The 20,683-nt window shown below is 41.7% G+C and overlaps 1 protein-coding gene across 2 annotated transcripts in view; it reads left to right on the plus strand.

Moving 5' to 3' along the window:
• LOC311251938 (sodium/calcium exchanger 3-like) overlaps positions 1-11,433 on the plus strand; it is a 103,074-nt gene extending 91,641 nt beyond the window's left edge. For both annotated transcript variants that reach the window (XM_084344633.1, XM_084344634.1), the window contains exons 15-17: positions 454-553; positions 1,210-1,482; positions 3,940-11,433. In XM_084344633.1, the coding sequence (XP_084200759.1) occupies positions 454-553; positions 1,210-1,482; positions 3,940-4,319 (753 nt within the window). In that variant the 3' untranslated portion in view covers positions 4,320-11,433. The remainder of the gene's footprint in view (positions 1-453; positions 554-1,209; positions 1,483-3,939) is intronic.
• Positions 11,434-20,683: the final 9,250 nt, after the last annotated feature.

Below are 20,683 nucleotides of genomic sequence, written 5' to 3' on the forward strand. Positions count from 1 at the left end.
TCACTTATTAGATGGTAAATCATGCGGGGTTTTATCCTCACAAAACCCTGTCAGCTGAGTTATGATAATGACTGTTGGTGCGCTGCTCTCGAGCTGCTGAGAGCTGTTATGCACCAGCATCTTTTATCATCCCCCGTCCTCGTTGTCTTACACAGAAAGCTAAACCAGCCTGCCCGCAGGTTTTTCCTAGATTTCACAGGGCTGCGTCAGAGTCAGTTTCACAACATCGTATTAATTAGCACATCTCATACCTTGAATTCTCACTGTTCTCAAATGTACAGCATCTTTGCAATATGGGAGCTAATTAAAAGGTTAGCGAAAGGGCACTTTCTCTTTTCTATGTGGCTGCGAGTGAATTAACAACTTGAGGGTTGTTTCTTTCCTGTTTCTGCCTGGTGTGTGTGCACTTGCATGTTTACTTTTGTGTGTGTGTGTGTGTGTGTGTGTGTGTAGAGTACGGTAGATAAGTTAATCAAGAAGACAAACCTGGCCTTGGTGGTGGGAAGCAGCAGCTGGAGGGAGCAGTTTGTCAATGCCGTTACTGTCAGCGCAGGTAAGACACACACACACCCACTATTTTGATTTATGAACAGCGGTTTTGGTCGACGCGTTTCTCGGCTTTATTTTGGAAAGATGATGGATGATGAAATAGTACATTTCCAAAAACTTTGCATCGGGGTTTTTATTTGAATTTATTTCAATCTACTCAAAGTTAACTTGTTCTGTTTCATTGCTGTTACTGATCCTAAAATATGGGCTGCATTTCCTTTGTTAATGCTAATCTTTTGGGGGAAATGTGCTTTCCTAAGTATGTTATAGTTACAGTTCAGTTACATACGTGAACTGGTGATAGCAGAGTGGGTTAAATTTGGAACAACGGGCCCTCGGAGCAACGGGAGATTGTTCTCAGAATAACTGGCTGTTGGACAAATGGGCTTTTGTTCCAATGGGACATTTTTTGGACAATTGGGGCTTTCAGAATAATGAAACAATGACATGGCACCATCGGAAGGTGGACAATTTTACCTTTGGACGGAGCTACAAGCTACAAGTAGCTTGTCTTTATGTTAAACTAAGCTAATCTCCACCTGGCTCTAGTGTGCAGACATTAGTTTTTGTCCACTCACTTTTGTCTCTCTCCTTCTTTTATTTATCTCTCTCCTCTTCCGTCTCTTCCCTCCACTTTCAAATTGCCCTCTGGACCCAAAGGAGACGACGACGAGGAGGAGAGCGGCGAGGAGCGGCTGCCGTCCTGCTTCGACTACATCATGCACTTCCTCACCGTCTTCTGGAAGGTTCTGTTCGCCTTCGTCCCGCCCACGGAGTACTGGAACGGCTGGGCCTGCTTCATCGTCTCCATATCGCTTATCGGCGTCCTGACGGCAGTCACTGGCGATCTGGCGTCACACTTCGGCTGCACGATAGGACTGAAGGACTCGGTGACGGCTGTGGTGTTTGTCGCGCTGGGGACATCTGTGCCGGGTGAGTGGGAGGGGTTTAATTCAAGCATGTCAGACAGAAAAAAGAGTAATGAAACGTGAAATAAGATGCATATTGTCCCCAAATTTTAGAGAAGACAGACAAACAAACAGACTGCAGGAGCCGCCCTCAGTGAACAGGCTGGAGATCAAAATTGAATTGTAAAAGGCTGGCTCCATCATGGCCTTCAGCCTGAGCTTGTCTCCGCATGGAGGGGACGCATTGTCCCGGGGCTTTAATTCAATTCCCTTCCTCATTCCTCTCGTCAGCCGTTTTATTGTTGCCTCTCCGTATGATTTATAGGAATAGCTCCTTTGCTACTCTTCCAGGCGGTAACTTTGATGGCTTGCAGCGAAGTCTCTGGAAAGTGGTGTTTGAATCAATTCCTTCAGCAGCCATATTGTGTTGTGTGTTTGAATTTAGAAGCTTTAAAGGATTTAAGATCCATTATCAGTGTGTGTTCGCTGTCACTACATGTTGATGTCCATTCGTGGGGTTTTCTTTACTTTTCTTTTTTCTTTTCCAGTTTCCACTCTCGCGTCCCTGCTCGCTTATCAGTTACGCTTGCTCTCGTGCCCCATCTCGGCCCATTTATTATCCTGACGCGGTGTTACCTCGGCTCTTTCTCCCCCCCTCTCTCCCTCTCTCCCCTCCTCTTATTGGCCGTTATGTTTTCACTATTGTATCATCCATCATTTCTGACCTGTGTGTGCTGTGGTACCCAGGTGCGTGCGTGGGTGAAAATGTGTTTGCTCCGCCGAGGTGATGCAAGTATGCGTGCGTGGAGTCCCACAGGTCATTATAACTTCCACTGGGAGTGAGCGCTCCCATGTGTGTTCCTGTGTGTGATCTCCTCAAAACTTGTTGGGAACATTCATCTCATCTCTTCTCTCTTTACCAACCGTCTGACTTGCAGGACTTGACTTCCCTCCTCCACATCTATAAAAGCATTATTACATTGGAGACACGTTGGAGGATTGTCCAGACAGTTTACACCAGATTTGTTGACTCAGGCAATTAGAGGGCAAATGCTGATCAGAGGCTCGGTTTGCTTAACAAGTTTATGGAGCTCATTGGAAGACATGCAATGTAATTTGAACAGTAATCAAGGTGTTTGATGTTTGTGTTGGTGGTGAAAAGATCCTGGAGTCAGCACTACTTTGAATAGATGTGGGTATCAAGAGGATTTTATGGATACTGCTACTCTTATGGTTGCCTTTACCTTTTTATCTGTTCTCTTTCATTATGAAATAATTGCTTTTTCATTATTTGGGCCTTTAAATTGGAGTAATTCATGCCTGGGAAAGGAAAAATGCTAAACTTTGTGAACGTACAGTGTGTGATGCAATGTCTTTTCTAAATTTGGGTTTGATCTTCTGTGTTGCCAGCATTATTTTGGAACAGCGTGTGTATGTGTGTGGAGGCAATAATTTCATGACTCAGATTCAAAACCCACAATCTCATGTGCCTCTGTGACAACACACACGCACAAACTTTTCATTTCGTTTTGTGTGGTCTCTTACACACAGGATTAGCATTCATCTTCCCCAAAGAAAGAGTGGGGGTATTTTCTTCACGTTGGGATATGAATTTCAACAAATCTCGCTGACATTCAAATGAGAATTGAGACTCATCTCACCAGCCCGTCCAAAAATAGAAATAAGCCGAAACAGGCATACAATAACTGGCAGCTGTTTCCCTGGTGTTCCCTGCCAAGCCGGTTGTAGAGCCTCGGCGCTTTTCACCCGATTTCTCCTCAAATGTTCAGCGCAGCAGCTCATGTACACCTACAGCATTTTACAGCATTTAGTACATCTGTTCTGTCTTAGGCTGATGCTAATACAAAACTGCGGATTACAGAATGGAGCTATGAATCTACCTGAAAGTAATCAGAGTCGTATTTATACAAGATCTTACAGAATATAGATGAAGAATAACATAAGGAAAGGAAAATTCTGACCGAGGTGACTCAAACAAAACAATATATATGATAGCAAGCAGCCAATCCTCTTCAGACTTTTCAGATAAACTTAAGTTAAACATGAATTATTTCAAATGAAAGCGAGCACAAAAATAATGCCACCAGATTAGCTGTTTTTGCTAGCTCAATAGGAATCTACGAAAAGTATTATTTACGCTAACTGGTTCATAGTGCCTGTCTGTGATACCAGCCAGCCTACCTTGATCTTTCTACACCTCGTTGCTTCTCTTTTGTGTTTCTCTTTGTGTGCAGTGCATCTGTGTTAATGGCTGTGAGAGTAAACGTGGGTGGTTTCAGACTCGATGTTACCTCGAGGTTATTTCTTGAGAAAGACATTTACAAAAGAACATCAGAATCAGTTTTCATGAGATTGCTTCACATTATTTGGTGGTTTTGTATGACTTCAGGTATCAAAGATGTGATATCAAAGATGATGAAGGCTTAGAATTACAATCCAATCTTTTTCCTTTTTCATCCAGACACATTCGCCAGCAAGGTCGCCGCCATCCAGGATCAATATGCCGACGCCTCCATCGGCAATGTCACCGGCTCCAACGCCGTCAACGTCTTCCTCGGCATCGGCGTGGCGTGGACCATCGCGGCTGTCGCCTGGCGCTCCAAGGGCATGCCGTTCAAGGTGGACCCAGGAAACCTCGCCTTCTCTGTCACCCTCTTCACCATCCTGGCCGTGGTGTGCGTGCTCACGCTGCTGTACCGGCGGAGGGCGACGGTCGCCGGCGGCGAGCTGGGCGGGCCGCGGACTTGCAAGATGATAACGTCGCTGATGTTCGTCTCGCTGTGGCTGGTTTACATCCTGCTGGCTTCACTGGAGGCCTACTGCCATTTACCAGCGTTTTAAATCGTAGAGAGGAGGGGAGGGAGAGAGACCCACTGCCAATATGAAGAGAGAGAGAGAGAGAGAGAGATGGAGGAGTCTTCCTAACGAGGAGAGATGGCTTGTAAAACTGGATTGATTCTTGTATTTTTCATGGAAAACTTTAAATTCCCTCTTTTTTTTTTTGAAGTCCAAAACAGTTTTTCATTTATTATGAAATGCTTAAACTGAGCATTTTTTTTTTTTTTTTTTTTTTAGCGTTAGGTGCTGTTTTTGAAAAGGAAACCCATCAACTATCCAGTGATGAAGGATACATAACGCCTCTAAATTAAAGGTGCACTATGAAGTTTTTGAGAAGAAGAGAAAGATCTTCAGTGACTGACTTTTGTTTGTTTTATGCCTAAACAAACTAAATAAACAAACTCTTTGTTTTCATGACTGAATAAACTGAATAAACAAACTGACCTTAAAGGACAACACAGTTTCACACCGTTTTACTTTGTTTATATGTGGCGGACCCTGTCACCTTTCTAGCTACGAACAGCGTTCTGGGACCGTATTTTCCTCTGAGAACAGCTTGTTTATTCAGTTATGGAAAAAATAATATTACCTCATTAATATTGTAAATATTAAAATTCTGAGTTTGAACCTCTTCTCCAAAACAACACAGTGCCCCTTTAAGATAAATTTGACGTAAAGCATGAATGGAAAAATTGCATCGCAGGTTTTAAAGAGCTGCCACAATCACGATTATCATTAGTGGAGGACGCCGTTTAATAGAAAGAAGACGGGAAAAACAAAGGTGAAGTAAAAGGATAAGGGTGAAAGTTGATCAAGGAAGCTGAAGGGACAGACCCCATGAAACGTCTGTGAAGCTGAAGACGATACTATTGAACAGACGGGAAGAAGGAAATGAAGAAGAACAGCAAAATATTTGACACCCTCTTCTCTCTCTCTCTCTCTCTCGCTCTCTCTCGCTTTTACTTCACTTTTCACTGTCGAGCCCTCGTCCCCCGGCTGTTCACACACAAACACACACTTTGGGGCCCTCAGGTGAACCTGCAGTGGAGGACCACTCATTAACTTGCGGGCGAACGTGCAAGATAAAAACTGACGACCTCTTCTTGTCTTTGTCTTTTCTTTTTCTCCTTCTCTTCTTGAATACACTGTGCGAAATCGTCCTTGTACCCCACAACACACACACACAGATACTGTTCACACTCCTCCGTCCCTCCCTCTTTTGCCTTACTCTTCCCTCTCCTGTAGGAACTGTCTCAAAAGTTGTGATAATGAAACGCTGTAGTCACCACCAACCGTCCGACCGAACAACCCTCTTTTTAATTGAGCCAATCCCAAGTCCCCTCTCCTGCCAATCAGCAAGCCTCATTTATCCCGTGAAGGAAACGTACCTTCTCCCCTTTTTTTCTAAACTTTTCAATGGCGTCACGTGTTGATGTTGTTACCGTGCAATTGTAAAAATAAAAGACGTATACATATAGTATGGAGAGATGAATATATAGAGAGTTAAAGCAGCTTATTCGGGACAGTTAGCACCTGGAAGAAATCTCCAGAGAAGTGTTCAATAGGCCGAGTGAAGGTTAGAAAACCTGGAGGACCAGCAAGCGAGCAGTCCACCTAGTAAAAGTTGTCTTTCTTGCAATGCAGAAGCATTGTGCACTACATATTGTGATGTACACTGTTTACACTTTAAAGTTGCATAAAATGTCGGGGTGGGGGTGGGGGGTTGGACAAACATGCTAATGAGCAGAGCCAGAAGCCAAGCAGGGAATTGTGCGACGGGGACAAACAAGACAAAGGCAGGACCAATCAGAATGGAGGATCCCACTTGACGACGACTAAGGAGAGGATGGCGATGACAGTGTTATTGATGACAAATCAAAACTATGACCATACCCAGTGTTTCTAACTGTACATGATACTATAAGAAACTTTTATTGATGTGTGTGAGAAAACACTGATATGTAATTTGTGTGAAGCCCCCCCCCTTCTTTGCAAGGAAAGCCCTGGAGGAAGATTGTTTTCCCTCTGAAACACAGTTCAAGCAGACATTTTAAGGGAATCCATCACAAGGGGGAAAAAGAAACGCTGTTTGGATGGCGGTGAAGGCGAAAACCGGAGATGACTCACAGCCAGAGAGGGGAGCCGGATCCTCTGAGGGAAACGTACGGCAGCTCTGAAACATCACACGGCTTGTTCTGCAGCAGTTGTAACGATTTCTTTGTGCTCAGAACAAAAAAAAAAATCACAAGTCTCTTTTATCCTAAGATTGGATGGAAGAAAGGTGTCACGGATCGCCATTCAGTTTCAGCGTGCAGTTTTACGGAAGCTGCCGAGCAAGTAAAAAATAACTGTCGAGTTTCAACTCATAATGATGTTTCCACTACCGATAAATGTGCTTAACCATTGGTATTATTTATAAGTCTGTATCAAAAAGCTGTGCTCTTTATTTTGTTTTTGTGAAAAGTTTAATCCAGGCATGGTGTGAAAGTAAGATATGAGAATATTACGCCACATATCATTAGAAATTAACCTTTTTGTTATTGTTTGTCTGAGAAGGTGTCATATCCAGATTTACATTATGTCTGTGTCAATACCCCGGCCCGGCCCAGGGGGCTGAACTGAATCTGGGCAGCAGGGATGGCATATGGCTTGTCAGTGCGAATGATTGTTAAATGTATTCCCCTTGTTAACGACAGCATAGAGGGAAACAACTCTGCAACCATTTTCCCCTCAGCTGCCCACAGTTCTGTTTGTGGACTTCAAAGAAAAATCCTCAGAGAAAACACTAATTTCACTTTTTGTTCCATCCCCCGTTCACTAAGAGAAAAACGAGACTGAAAACAACAATTTACCTGCCCACCGTCCGCTTTGTTAGATATGGAGAAATTACCCACTGCTTTCAGCTCAATGTAAATGCAGGCTTTGCAAAGCCAGCTCAGTCGTGACCAGGCTAAACAAACACGAGCTCGTCCGACGCTAAGCTCAGTGCTTGTACAAACGGGAGATAAGTGGATATTTGGAAGTAGAGGTGCATTGATCCGCTCGGGTGAAAATGTCTGTATGTGTCACCACCTCTCCTCAAATGTGACATTTGAAATGCCACACCAGTTCATTTCACCTTCTGATAGCTTTAAAGATAAGGAGAAAGTGAAATATCACAAACTTTAATAGCAGAAAATCAGCGAACAATTGTTTTCCAGGTGATTTCAGGGAAGCTTAGCCAAGATTTATTGATAGGAGTTTGGCCACCTGCCATGATGCTCTTGCTCTGTTTCAAAGGAATATTTCTTGGCTGCAGTTATAGAGGCCATGTTATGCTTTTCAGGGTTATTCCCCTCCTTTAGTAATATAGGTTTTTGAAGCATGTGCAATGTGCGTGCAGGGCCGTAGCTAGGATTGTAGAAGCACTGAGGTCATGCGTCAAACGCGCCGCCGCAGAAAAGTTTGTCAAACCTCAAAAAGAAAAGTTTATTTGGATTTCCGTGGTTTTAGTTATTGAGGTAGCTCTTATATTTCTCGGAAAATGTATTTACCTATTGTGTAGAAATGTTTCCATGCTAGCATTTCTGGGAAGCTAGGCACCTGAACAGTCATATCAGCTAAATGCTAAGCAGCATGTTAGCATTGTCATTATTAGCATGCTGACATGCTGGTTTAAAGTTAACCATGGTAATTATCTCAGTTTAGCGTGGTAGCATGCTAACTTACAGCTGAGGCTAATGGGAATGTAAGTAAACTTTGACCATAGGATGCAAGAGGAAAAGCAAAAATGAATGTCAGTGCCAAATCTCACCACAAAAAAAAAATAATAATTTGTTGGGACATTTCACTAGAAACCCCCAATGTGAATGTCATTGTGAATGGACAAGTCGGAGGTTTAGAGTTCAGCCTCCTGGTAACATGAATGTTTGTACAAAATTTCATGGCAATCTATTTAAAAGTTGTAGAGATATCCGGCGTTGTCATTGCTAGCATAATGCGGCTAGTGTGGCTAAAAATACTCAAATAAGACTGCAAATACCAGAATCATATCTTCCCACACAGATCTCTAAATGTCCCTGAAATAATACAAAGAACATGACCTCAGTGTCTTCAGTCGTAGCCACAGCCATGGATGCTTGTTGACATGATGTTCAAATCATCAAATCATCATTCGAGTCATCGTCTCAGTCATTTACTGTATTTAGCAGGCAGCACGTCACTGAAATGTAACAGTAAACCCACCGTGAAGGAGGTCATCAGCCAGATGCCGTTTTTTTGACATGACTGGCACGTCGGCGTGGCTCCTGGCCCGCTGAGACGTCAGCACGCACGGCGGGCCAAACTTGTGTTTCTCAATGACTTAAGCTTTTCTGTAACAGTTGCCAGTTTAAGAATGAGTGGGCCAGATAATAGTGCTGCTGACGCCACAGGAACACAAGAATACTGGGACTGATTTAGAAATGGAGGCTTTTTAAAGGTTGATAAGACTCGCTGGAGGACGGCTGAGTGTGTGTGTGTGTGTGTGTGTGTGTGTGTGTGTGTCTATGTGTGTGTGTGTGCATGCTTTCCAAGTGAGTGAAGAAATGCAACCATATTTTTAGTCTCTTGCCTGTTGCTTAGCGACCACCTATCTGTAAGTCGTTGTCTTCTTGGCTGTTGCTGGTGTGTGTGAGACATTGTGTGTGCGTGTGTTTGAATCTTTTGATGTTTCTCAGTTTGTCTGCTTGCCCTTTTTTTAGTCAGTGTGACAACAGTTTTCATTAATTTTTTCTCTTTCTGCGGGTGAATTTCAGCATTTATTGCTCATCATGCGACTATTTTTATCTCCCCCCACGTGTTTCTTTTACTTTTGTGTTCCTCGTGCCTCCCCTTGTTTGCATGTGTCTCCATTGTATGTAGATCTGCATGTGTATTTGTGCCTTTGTGTGAGTGTGTTTGTGTGTCGGTTGGTGTTGTAATCTCCTTACAAGGGCTCGCCCTTTGTGTCCCTGGCCGAGGCCCATATACGCTAGATTAATGAATAAGAAGACCAACCTGACCCACAGTTAAAATGCCTGGAAATTAGATTCCCTCCCTTTTTGTGTGTGTGTGTGTGTGTGTGTGTGTGTGTGTGTGAGAGTGTGTGCGCGTGTGTGTGTGCGTGTGTGTGTGTGTGTGTGGAATAAGATGATAATAGATTTGGCTGTCGATCAAGACTGGGAATAGATGGTGGTGTGTGTGTTTGTGTATGTGTGTGTGTGCCTTCCATACATTAAGGTCGCCGACTCCACATCCTCTGATTGGCTCACATACAGACATCAGTGATAACCGATACACATGTACTGCACTTGGTAGCGTTGGTATTTTTACTGCACATTTTTTGCAATAATGTTACACTTTATCAAGGGTGCAATATGTAAGAATTTCAGTTTAAAACGTTTGGAAATTAACTGAAATTATCAACAGAATGTGAAGAAATAACAGTTTTAACTTTGTGTCGAGGATGTCTATGTATTGTGTTGCAGAGCTAGCATGCTAACCAGCTAGCTCTTAGCCAGTTTGGTCGCCAAGAGGTGAGCCGTCTGATGGTAGACAACACCAACACTGCCCCTGTGCTCCGAGCTCCCAATCCGGGTAGAGTCAGCTAATGCGACCGCTAGCTGCACGCTTAACTGAGCTAACTAGCTTATGGCAGGGAGTCTGAATTTGAGAGGTGTCACTTTTTACATATTGTACCTAAATTAATTAGACCATGATTGCAACGGTGGCTTGGGATCAAAACTGAAATGTATTTATTTTCTTCTCTCTGTAAGTGTACAAGTATATGGTTGCTAGGTTGATTAGCTGTGCAGGTGTGTGTGTGTGTGTGTGTGTGTGTGTGTGTGTGTGTGTGTGTTAGGGGCGTTTACAGACATCACTACCTGTATCTGAGCTTGAGATATAAAGATTATTTTTAGAAGTATTTATATTGTGGTAAACCTGGAGTCAAGACTGGTAGCTGCCGTCATGTTAACATGTTTCATGCTGTGGGTTCAGCAACAAACGAGTGAAATGTTGTGAATGCAGAGCTGTTAAACAACAGATTTATGGTGTTGGTCAGATTTCAAAGTCTCTCAGCTGATCATGAGCTCACGCTTAGCGGCACCGATATCTTTTGTCAGTTCTAGTATCTCATTTATCTGCCAAAACCCACAAATATCCAGCAAAAGTATCAAGCTCATGACCTCAGTGTGCTCAATCTTAGCTGCCGCTCTGATGACTCATCCCCACGTGATGATAGGGTGACTTCTTCACTACTGTTGTACACTTTGAGATATAATGTAAAGAATTTTATTTCTAAATACAATAATTATATGAACTTGTTTGTAAAGATCCATAAATTATATTGTTTGTATTGCCACCTTTCAGATTAAGGAACATCCCGTGTGTGTGTGTGTGTGTGTGTGTGTGTGTGTGTGTGTGTGTGTGTGTGTGTGTGTTTTAAACCTTATGTTAATCAGCCACTATCTATTGATCAGCTCTTATTTGACCTCTCTTCTCTCTCACTCTCTCTCCTATCAGCCACTCTATTGATCTCTACCTTATAAATATTGATATGTTTTATCACTTTATATTTATTCATCACTTTTCATTTTATTCATATAACTCGCAGCCCTATTTTGAGCTCACAAAGTGCTTTTGATATTAATATCTGGTGTTTTTCATTTTTTCCATGTATTTTATTATTGTTATATTCTTTATGTTGCATTTGTTTCCATTGTTTTGTGTTGTTTTGGTGACAAGCCCTCAGAGAGTAGAGCAAATTAGCATAGTAAGAAATTACAGAGTGTGCTCTTATCCTTTTTATTGTGTGTGTGTGTGTGTGTGTGTGTGTGTGTGTGTGTGTGTGTTACTGAGCGCGTGTGTGTGTGCATGGACGCGTGTGTTTTCTTCATATCATTCCGTCCATGAGTGTGTCGATGCATGAATTAAACTCATACTGAATACAGTGTTGATGTTGGAAATGTCGTAGTAAAGAGTGAAGTATTTTTAAAAGCTGAAAATGACATGACATGAAAAACGATATAGATGTTTACAAAGACCAAACTTTTCTTTTCTCTCTTCTGTTTTTTCTTTTCTCAAAGATGAAATTAAACTTGACTGGCAAATGCTCAAAGACAGTGTCTGTCTCTTTTCTACTGACAGGGGGGAAAACTCAATTAAGTTTGAAATTATTTTTTAAAACGAAGTTGCTAATTTCACTAAATGCTTCGCAATCAGCAAATGGACTGCAGTATGTAATCATATTTGGGCTGAATTGATTAACTGATTGCTAAACTAGCAACAGCCCTGCTTTATTTGTATTGGCAAGCATTCCTAATTAATTCGGAAGTTCAGCTAAAGCTAAAAAAAAAAAAGAAATAAGGCAGCCTCGTCTCAAAGCCAGTGGGCTTTTTGAATGGGTTTTCTGTTAAATGTCTGAAATAAGGTCTGTGGTTATCACAGGCTTCAGACAGTTTCCTGTTTTGTTCTATGCCAAAGTCATTTAATACCCCGTGTTTCAAAGAAAACGCATTTATGTACCTTCTACTCTCTAGTTTGTCTTTACAGGTGGACTTTAGTTGCAAACTATTCTAACTCTTAACTTAACAACTTGTAGATTTATCATTTACAGTAAAATGTGTATGGTGTAGTAAGAAGCTTGAAGTGGAGTGGTAACGTTGAAGTGATGTGACTGCGATGTAGCTCGTTAGCACGTTTTCTTGCATTTATGCCTCAAAAATCGTAAAAGTGGCGCTCACTTATGACGACTATTTTGCTAAACAAAACATTGTATCGCACAAGTATCATTAACTTGTGTTTGTTTATTTTCTGCTTTAATCCAAAATCCAATTGAATAATCCCATAGGCTTTTTGTCAAGGGAATAGGTCGACGCTAACTTCCGGGTTAGCCTACAAAAGTATGCCATCCCTGCCGCACTAGATATGAGGCTTCACTAGCCCAAATTAGCCAAATTAAGTGGTATGTCTTCCAAAGTTGCTGTATTTTTAGCACAAAATTCCTAATTTGTGTTTTCCTCCTCGACACAGATTAGCAAAGGCAAGACTGGAGAAATAAAACCTGGGAATGTTATACAGTGAAGCCCTTTTGCAAAGAAGGAGACTGTGTAATTGGTGCAGAATTAGTTGTGATCACTTCCTGTTTGATACCAAGCTTAATTTGACACAACAACAATCTGTGTAGTTTCCTCTGTTCTGTCAGTTTGTGTTTGTACGCCTGCCGCAGTCCAGTAATGAAAAATGACAAGTTATCTGAGGTAACGATCAAATAAATATAAACATATATAAGCAAAGCAGGATGTCCTGGTGTGTCTCTCTCTCTCTCTCTGCAGTTATTCAGTAATTCTAATTCACTTTGCAATCTTAAGGTGTAGCATGATGGTGTTGCCAGCTGTGTGAACACTTGAATAAACACGATAATGAGCAGAGACCAAAGACAGTTCAGAAAATAGGCAAAAAAAATTACATGTTTGCCTGAACAACGCTTGTTGAGGGCTAACAATAACAACGATTTGTTCTGCATAATTCAGTTTCTGCACCGTGTTCAAAGCAGAGCAAACATCTCCAGCCCCTGCACACAATGATTCATTTACATTTTGGTGCCGCCTGACCTGAAAGTGAATCGACTCAATTTGTTTCAATACAAACACACAATTAAAAGGGAACTCTATACAGTACAATATTACACATAAAGGTCAGTTTACTCGTCACGAGGAGTACGACTCAGGCTGTGAAAATAAAAGCTGTGTCATGTCCTCTGTGACCCTTGAGGGAGCTTTCTTAAGTCAGAAGAGCTGCCTGATGATGTCACAGTTATGTCATTAGGATTAGGGTAAGATCTGGGTTTAGTCACAGCAAGCATGAGGCCTGACAACCACACTATCAGCTGATGATGGTTGGTCAGTCCTACACCAGAGTGAAGTATCTCAAGGTCTAATCAATGAACTGACATTAACGTTTCTACAGACATTCATGCTTCCCACAGGGTGTTTTTCCTACTGACTTCAGTGATGATACATTTTTAGCCATCAACGTTATACTGCTGTAGTTGCTAAACAACCATTTGCACTGTCATTGTGATCATGATAATGTTAGCATTTAGCTCAAAGCGCCACTGTGTCTGAGGACAGAGAGACCCAAATCGAACACCGGCTGCCCGATCACTGTTTGAGTGAGGCTTGTACACAAACCAACTGGTGTATCTTGCTGTAAGTCAACATATCACTAACCCTGGTCCACATGGACATAGCTTATGACCCTAATGTGATATCCTTAAACTTCTTTCTAATGGTTTGTAGATGTAATCGGCTGGATAATTATCAGGTTCAAGCTTTGAGAATGTTGTTTTTATCTAGGTGCATCTAGCTTTGGTTTACCGTGTTTATGTAGGTGGAGACGAGGGGTGATGAGGATTTTTCCTCTCAAGAAACAGACGTATTGAAAACACGTTATGTTGTTGATGGCATTCTTGTCTATATAGACTTGTAAAGTTGTTGGTGGATGGGGGTTAAAATGTCCACAGTAGCAGGTCCTACTACCCTGAGGGTGGACATAGAGCTGGGTGTTCCTCCGTTGACTTTAATGTCTACACAAATTTCAGTTTGTTTAATGGACATGGTTAAATAAGGGACACAATTCTACATAGACTGTGACGCATCTTTTCCCTGTTCATTTTTAGTTTTTTATGAATCATATCCTCAGTCTCTCACTATATTAAAGTGCACATTAACAAAAGAACAGATGGTCCTCTTGTGGGCGGGGGATCCCTCCTCTCTCGCTCTTTCTGAGGTGTCTCCCATGTTTTCCCAGTTAGAGTTATTTGAGGAGTTTATTTATGTTTGTGATTTGTGTTATTGGTCTAATAAAATGAACTTGACTTCAACATTTGCAGGTGATTAATTTCAATTGAGGCCTTTTTGAACTTATGACTGGTCCCACCATGGGGATATATCATACTGTATCAACACAATACTCTTACTCTGAGACAATTTTCCAAAGGATTTTCTCTCTGGTGAAACAGCAGCGAAAAGGTCAAATTAACAACCCAGAGGGCTTGAATCATTAAGGCATGTTCAAATCAAGCAAACAATGAGGCCATTAACTAGCAGTGGGATGTGGTGGGAGAGCTGACCTGACCTGACCTGACCTGACCAATCAAAAGACCACGGGTTCATGGCCCCATCCTGGCTAATGTCAATATTCGCATCATTGTAAGAGATGGGTTCATGCCCTCATTGTAGCTAATGTCAATCTTTGAGCAAGACACTGCAGTAAACTGTTTAACTCCTGAATACAAGAAGATGCAAATACATCTCATACAGTAGAAGTATGTGATGCTGCAGTTCTTATGAAGCAATGTGCTGATCGGCTGCTGTACATTCATACCAATTTCTCCTCTTCTGTTGAGGTATGCTAATCAATATACATATATTAACAAAGAGTCAGATGACAATGTGTAATGTGAAAGGTTTGCTAGTAGTGATGAACCCTTAGTGAACTTTGCAGTTCCCCTCAGATCTACGGAGCCCTTTTCAGCTCATTGCTTTGATTTTACAGCCAACTTTTCCTGTTGGGAAACTCAGTCAGTGGACCACCATTTTGAAGCTTCAAGTTTGGAATTACAGCCATCGCCATCTTGGATTTTTGGGACCAGAAGTGACCATATTTGGACAAGTGGGGGAAACTGGGGAGGTTATCCTGATTTAATCTGACTATGACCAACGAGGTGGTAGCGACAAGCATCAGTCACAATATAGCCACACCCTACGCAAATACTCTTTGATTGTCTTTTTTACTCTAAATGGACCATAATTTACAAAACGAACATCATGTTGTATTGAAGAAGACTTGACCCAAGAGATCAAGACCATAAACTCATCAGGTAACTGTTCACTGAGACAGTAAATCAAGTGAGAAGTAAGGTTGTTTTCTCATAAGTTTACACACAATAAGACTTCTTTCTGAAACCAGTGGAGTCGTTTGTTTCACAGACCAGAAAGCTTCATATATTTTATACAGTCGGTGGTTTTACTTCACTCTCACCGCCCTCATCAACCTTGTTTCACGCGGCAGCGGATGTTTTCAGCGAGTAAGCTCCAAAATCTCCTTCCCAGGTAGACAAAGTCGGCTAAACGCAACTATTTAGTGGAACATATTTTCAACAACGCAATTGGCTGATATCTTTCTTGCTTCGACTGCTATAAAGCAGACGATTGGCCTTTGGGAGGAAGAGTCATGTGTCATACAACTGCCATAACTGGACTTTTCTATTCAAAATGCTGCAAGTGGTTCGTCTCTCCCATAATGTCTTACATGAAAGTCGTATGTTTGTTTCCACCATCCCTGTATGGACTTTCTCGCCCTTTATATTACTTCGTATATATGGCTATTGTTACTACCACAAAACACTGGACTTTGGAGTATGCACTGCATGAAATATGAAAGTCTAAAGTCGTGCTATTTGTATGCAGATTCAAGATGGGGCTGATATTCATCATCAGCGAGTTTAAAAAATAAAATAAAAATGGCCCTCTATGGAGTCCTAAAGTATTTTCGACACCTTTTTGAAGTCATAATGTGATGGACTGAAATACATAATGTATACAGCTCAGGTATAAAAGAGGCCATAAAGATGATGGATTCAGGGTTTCATAGCAGTGGAGTCTCAAAAGTGCAAAGCCTCTTGTATTAATTTTGGAAGAGCAAGAGACTTCTTTGGCCATTAAAAGGAACAATCTGCATATTTCATAGATGATGAAATGAAAAGTGCATATGCTGATCTGTATTATTCTGAGCAACTATTAGCAAAGTTCTTATAAAGTACAAAATGTAAATTCAGCCACTAGGGAGCTCCCTCTCAAAATAAAACATGACATCTGTAGAGTGTTATGCGAGGAAGAGATGCTGCTCAGCTGCTAAGAGTTGGCTAGCATGTCGGATCTGCTCTGATCCAGAGCAGTTTACAGACGGGAGATCTTCACTCCTGTTTATCAGCCTGACTACAGCAGTTGTTTTCTGAGGAAACCTCCGCTGTTGGTGTTCATATCAAGTTATTATAGCTTAATGTTGACTGCTGACTGGAGCTGGATCAGAAATCAACTTTGAGTGGGAACTACAGTCTCTGGTGAGTGCCAAATAGTGAGAGTTTACCCGAATTTAAACACAGATGCACTCTGCTTGTGTGCCGTTGCTGGCTAACATTGGCTCACATCTAATGTAGGCTAACCCGCAAACTTATGAAACTAATCCTTTGAGTAAACTTGTGGATGTTGTTCTCTGGTTTGATCATTTCACATAGATTTTTTTAAGGGCAGAAATGCCCCAAAACGTGGGAAACTGGTTTTATATAAAATATTATCATGTAACAAAACCTAAATTCAGGTTCATTCAACCTGCACGTCATGTAAATGATAAGGGTTGAGCCTCCGTGAAATGCTCGCTGGGTAATATGGGGCCAACCTGCAAACTCTCCTTGTTTGTGCATCACTTTTAACAATAATCTCAGTAAACATACAAAACAGCTTCACAGTTAATTATCTCAGTGTACCTCTGTTTTCTCAGCTGTTATCTAACCTGGCAACATGAGAGAGAACATCATCGTATTTATAGCACTGGCCAGAGGGGAGTGGATGTTGTAGATTAAACACACACATACATACACACACACACACACACACCTGGGACCTGACCAGCAACACCGCTGCATTGCTCTGTTGGCCAATAAACAACTCTTCTGTGGTATCCTGATTTGGTCTAACGCACTGTGCGAATAGAGACAAGGGAGCGATGGGAAAGAGTGTTTTCACTTGCTCGGCATTAAAGTCCAGGTGTGTGTCCGCTAATTAAATTCACTTTCTAAGGCTGACCTCATTAAGGAAAGATAAATCCAAACTTTGAAATAGTTCATGTTTACATATATATATATTTCCCTCCCGTTTTTTTTTTTTTTTTGTTCTTCTCTGTCAGTTTCTGAACTAAAAAGTGGCAGCTGTTATTCCCACAGCAACCCTGCGTTATCCACGACGGCGAGACACGTCGCCATCCTCCGCTGGAGGAGAACGAGACGAAGAGACGAAGAGTAAACACAACAGTCCTGAGGGAGAGGTAGAGGAGTGGTGGAGCAACAACAAGAAGGAAGACGCAGACTGAGACAGACAGGACGAAGGACGGAGTGTGTGAGGAGGAAGAGGAGGAAGGCAGACGAGGAGGACAAGTGCGAACGTGACCAGAATGTGAGGCAAACAGACAGAGAGAGAAAGAAATAAACAAATTGAAGCATGAGAAAGGAGTGATGGAGTTGGTGTTGACACAGATTTATCCTGTGGGACGAGAAAGAAGACAGGAAGTGACACGCTACATTGATTGTCTCCCCTCTCCCGAGTCCCAAATGTTTGCCTCCACGCATAAACTGATTTTGGCACTTGGTAGTTGGTTAAATTGGCTGTGCGAATTTAACAAACAGCTTCGTATTAGTATTCACTAAAAGTGGAGAGCATCAAGTTCTGTTTCAGTTATTTATAAACACGAAACTGAGCAGGAGCAGCATTACGATGTGTTTCCTGGAACTGTAAGAGACAAAGATGTGTTTTCATCAAATTATTATTACACTATATGGATTCATGGAAAAGCTAATTGGATAATTTTCACTGTATCATAAACTCATCCGCACTTTTGAAGCAAAAACGTGATCAATGTGATCAAGGACGCTTTTTCATATGAGCTTCTATGCCCGCCCTAGATCCTACAACAGCCAATGAGGGATCGTATAGATAAGTGACCAACTCTCTCTTCTCTCTCCTCTCTCCTGAGCCACTTAAACACCTGCCTCCAATTGATTGATGCTTCATGTAGCCAATGAGATTCAAATCAAGTAATATATAGTTTATCACAGTTTTTAAGGCTTTAAACTGGGAAGTTATGCAGGTTTATATAGTTTTATGCGTTCTGCTTGTTTTTCCGCCTGAGCACTTGTTTTTGACTATTTCATATGCACACAGTTAGGGTAAATAAGGACACAAAGCACTATAACAAGTTTTTGCCCCTGTTACTCTCAAGCAGTGGTATATTGAGGTTACAAAGTTTCATTTTTTTATGCCAGGTGTCTGGATATTTCCTCAGAAAACCAAGTGTGAAGTATTTATTTTCAGTAAATATTGTTAGCTAGTTTGAACTTGGACCATGGGTGACTATATGATGTGGACCCACTATATTTTCCATCTTATCAGGGCAGTTACAGGTCATCTGCATTCAAAATTTTTGGCGAGAAAAATAAATAAATACTTAACTGTGTTCAAAATTTAACACACAATTTATTTTTCTACCTATTTTCACATATAAACCTAAAGTTCATTCCCTCCCAGTCACAAGCACAGTCTAACGCCACCCCCTATCTCCTCCAGCTCACATGCTCTTCATCCAATCACAACCTGACACGCTGTCCTCCTGCCAATCTTTTGTAGGCTGTCAAACTTTAAACGTGTTCTCGCTCTCTCCTGTCATTAAGCTGTCATTTCAGCACACGGCGATGCCTGGCACTTCCGATCAACCCTCAGATCAAAAGTTTCCCTTGGACAAAGTTGTCCCACATCTAGCTCCGTTCCTCATCAACGCCACCAGGGAGACGTCTCCTTTCGTTATCCTGATTAAGCTATTTTTCTGATTATTAGCTGAATATTCAGGTTTCAGTATCTCCTTATGAGTTCAATATTTATTCTCCTTTTAGCTCGCAATCGACTAATGAGAGGAATATCTGGCTCTTTAGCTACAAAATGAAATGATACATTATATCCGGCAGCTAGTTGCTTTGTCTGTCTGCTGCTGTGTGCTGAGCGTACAGTAGAGTTTATCAGAGCCTGTCGGCTAAAAACAGTCGCCTGCTGTGGTTGAAAATGACACTGATGAGACCAAAACAGTGAAGTTTGCAGGGCACAAAACCAACAAAAACTCCACAGAGCTGGGGAGAATTGCATAGCTAACTCCTGTCACGTTACACATACTTATTTGGTCCATTAATAAAACAGGAGTATTGATAAGAGCGGCTTTAAAGGTCCAATAAATGGCTTTATAAGATTTCTTTTGATATACGTATGAAACAGTATGTTTAGGGGGCTCAAAATAGACACTGACTGTAGCTGAGGATCAGTCGTGTTGTCTATATTACATCTTTTAATATCTAACCATTTATGTTTGTAATGTTATGAATTCAAATACATACCCGTTTATATACATAATCGTATCTTCAGTAATAGCTTAGATTGGGGAGTTTAATTGCTTTGGCTCAGCTTAGTTAGCTAAGAAAAATGTCAGAAAGTGGATCAAATATTTAATATCTACTTAATATTTAGTGCCCAAGGCAGGAAGAAGAACAAAAACCGAAAGAAACACAGAGAGAGGAGGCAAACTCAGCGAGGGAAGACACTGATGTCTATAGGATGAAAGGGGATGTCCTCTTTAGTTCTGAGAACTGTGAAAGGATAAAAAGAAACAGCAATGTCAGCGAGGATACAGAGCAAGAGGACACACAGAGAGACAGACGACCGGAGTGGGAGGATGAGGGGGATAAAACGACAGCGAGAGAAAGAGGGAGAGAGGGAGGGATGAAAAGAAACAGATGCAATCAAAGAGAGCAGACAGTAGTGGCTGCAGCAGAGGGAGGATAGACTAGACTTTAAGCAAACATGAGGGATAAAGAAGTTGTGGAGGAAATGAGATTGACAGGAAGAACAGACGGATGAGAGGAAGGGAAAAATAGAGGAAAAGACGGATGAGAGGGGAGTGATGAGAAAATGTTTTTCTTGTTGGGATTGAAGTGTTTTGAGCAGGAGAAGGGTGAGTGTTTGGATAAGGGGCTTAGGAAGAAGACTTGTTTTATCTGGAAAAAGCAGATGGAGAGAAGGAGGAAATAAAGGGATGATAAAAGAGAGAATGATGATTTTGTGGAACAGAAAAGGGAGGAAGTTGGAGTGGATTTCACAGGCCACATGACAATTTGTTTATGAGGTTATGGACATTTGGAAACGATGCAGGTGATAATAAGAATGCGTTACGGAGTCCGGATAAAATGTGCGTAATCTCCCAAACCAATTGCCTCCTCTCAGACTCTATTGTGTCACTGATTACTGAGGATTTGCAGCAGGTAATCAGCGATCGGTGATGGATTATATTCTCAAACTAACCTTTACGACCCTCCAGAGCAGCGACGAGGGATGAGAGACGGATGAGAGGAGGCAGGGGGGGAGAAAAATAGGGGAAGAATAAGAGATGGGAGCGTGAGGATAAAGCTTATGCCTGGTCTATTAAAGCTGCTCGTTGGATAGTGAGCTAATGGTGTCAGTGCCTTTCTTTGCTGAGTAAGGGTGTGTGTTTAC

The sequence above is a fragment of the Pagrus pagrus genome (genome assembly GCF_965226575.1).
Source record: "Pagrus pagrus genome assembly, chromosome: 22".
In the NCBI taxonomy this organism is placed as follows: Eukaryota; Metazoa; Chordata; class Actinopteri; order Spariformes; family Sparidae; genus Pagrus; species Pagrus pagrus.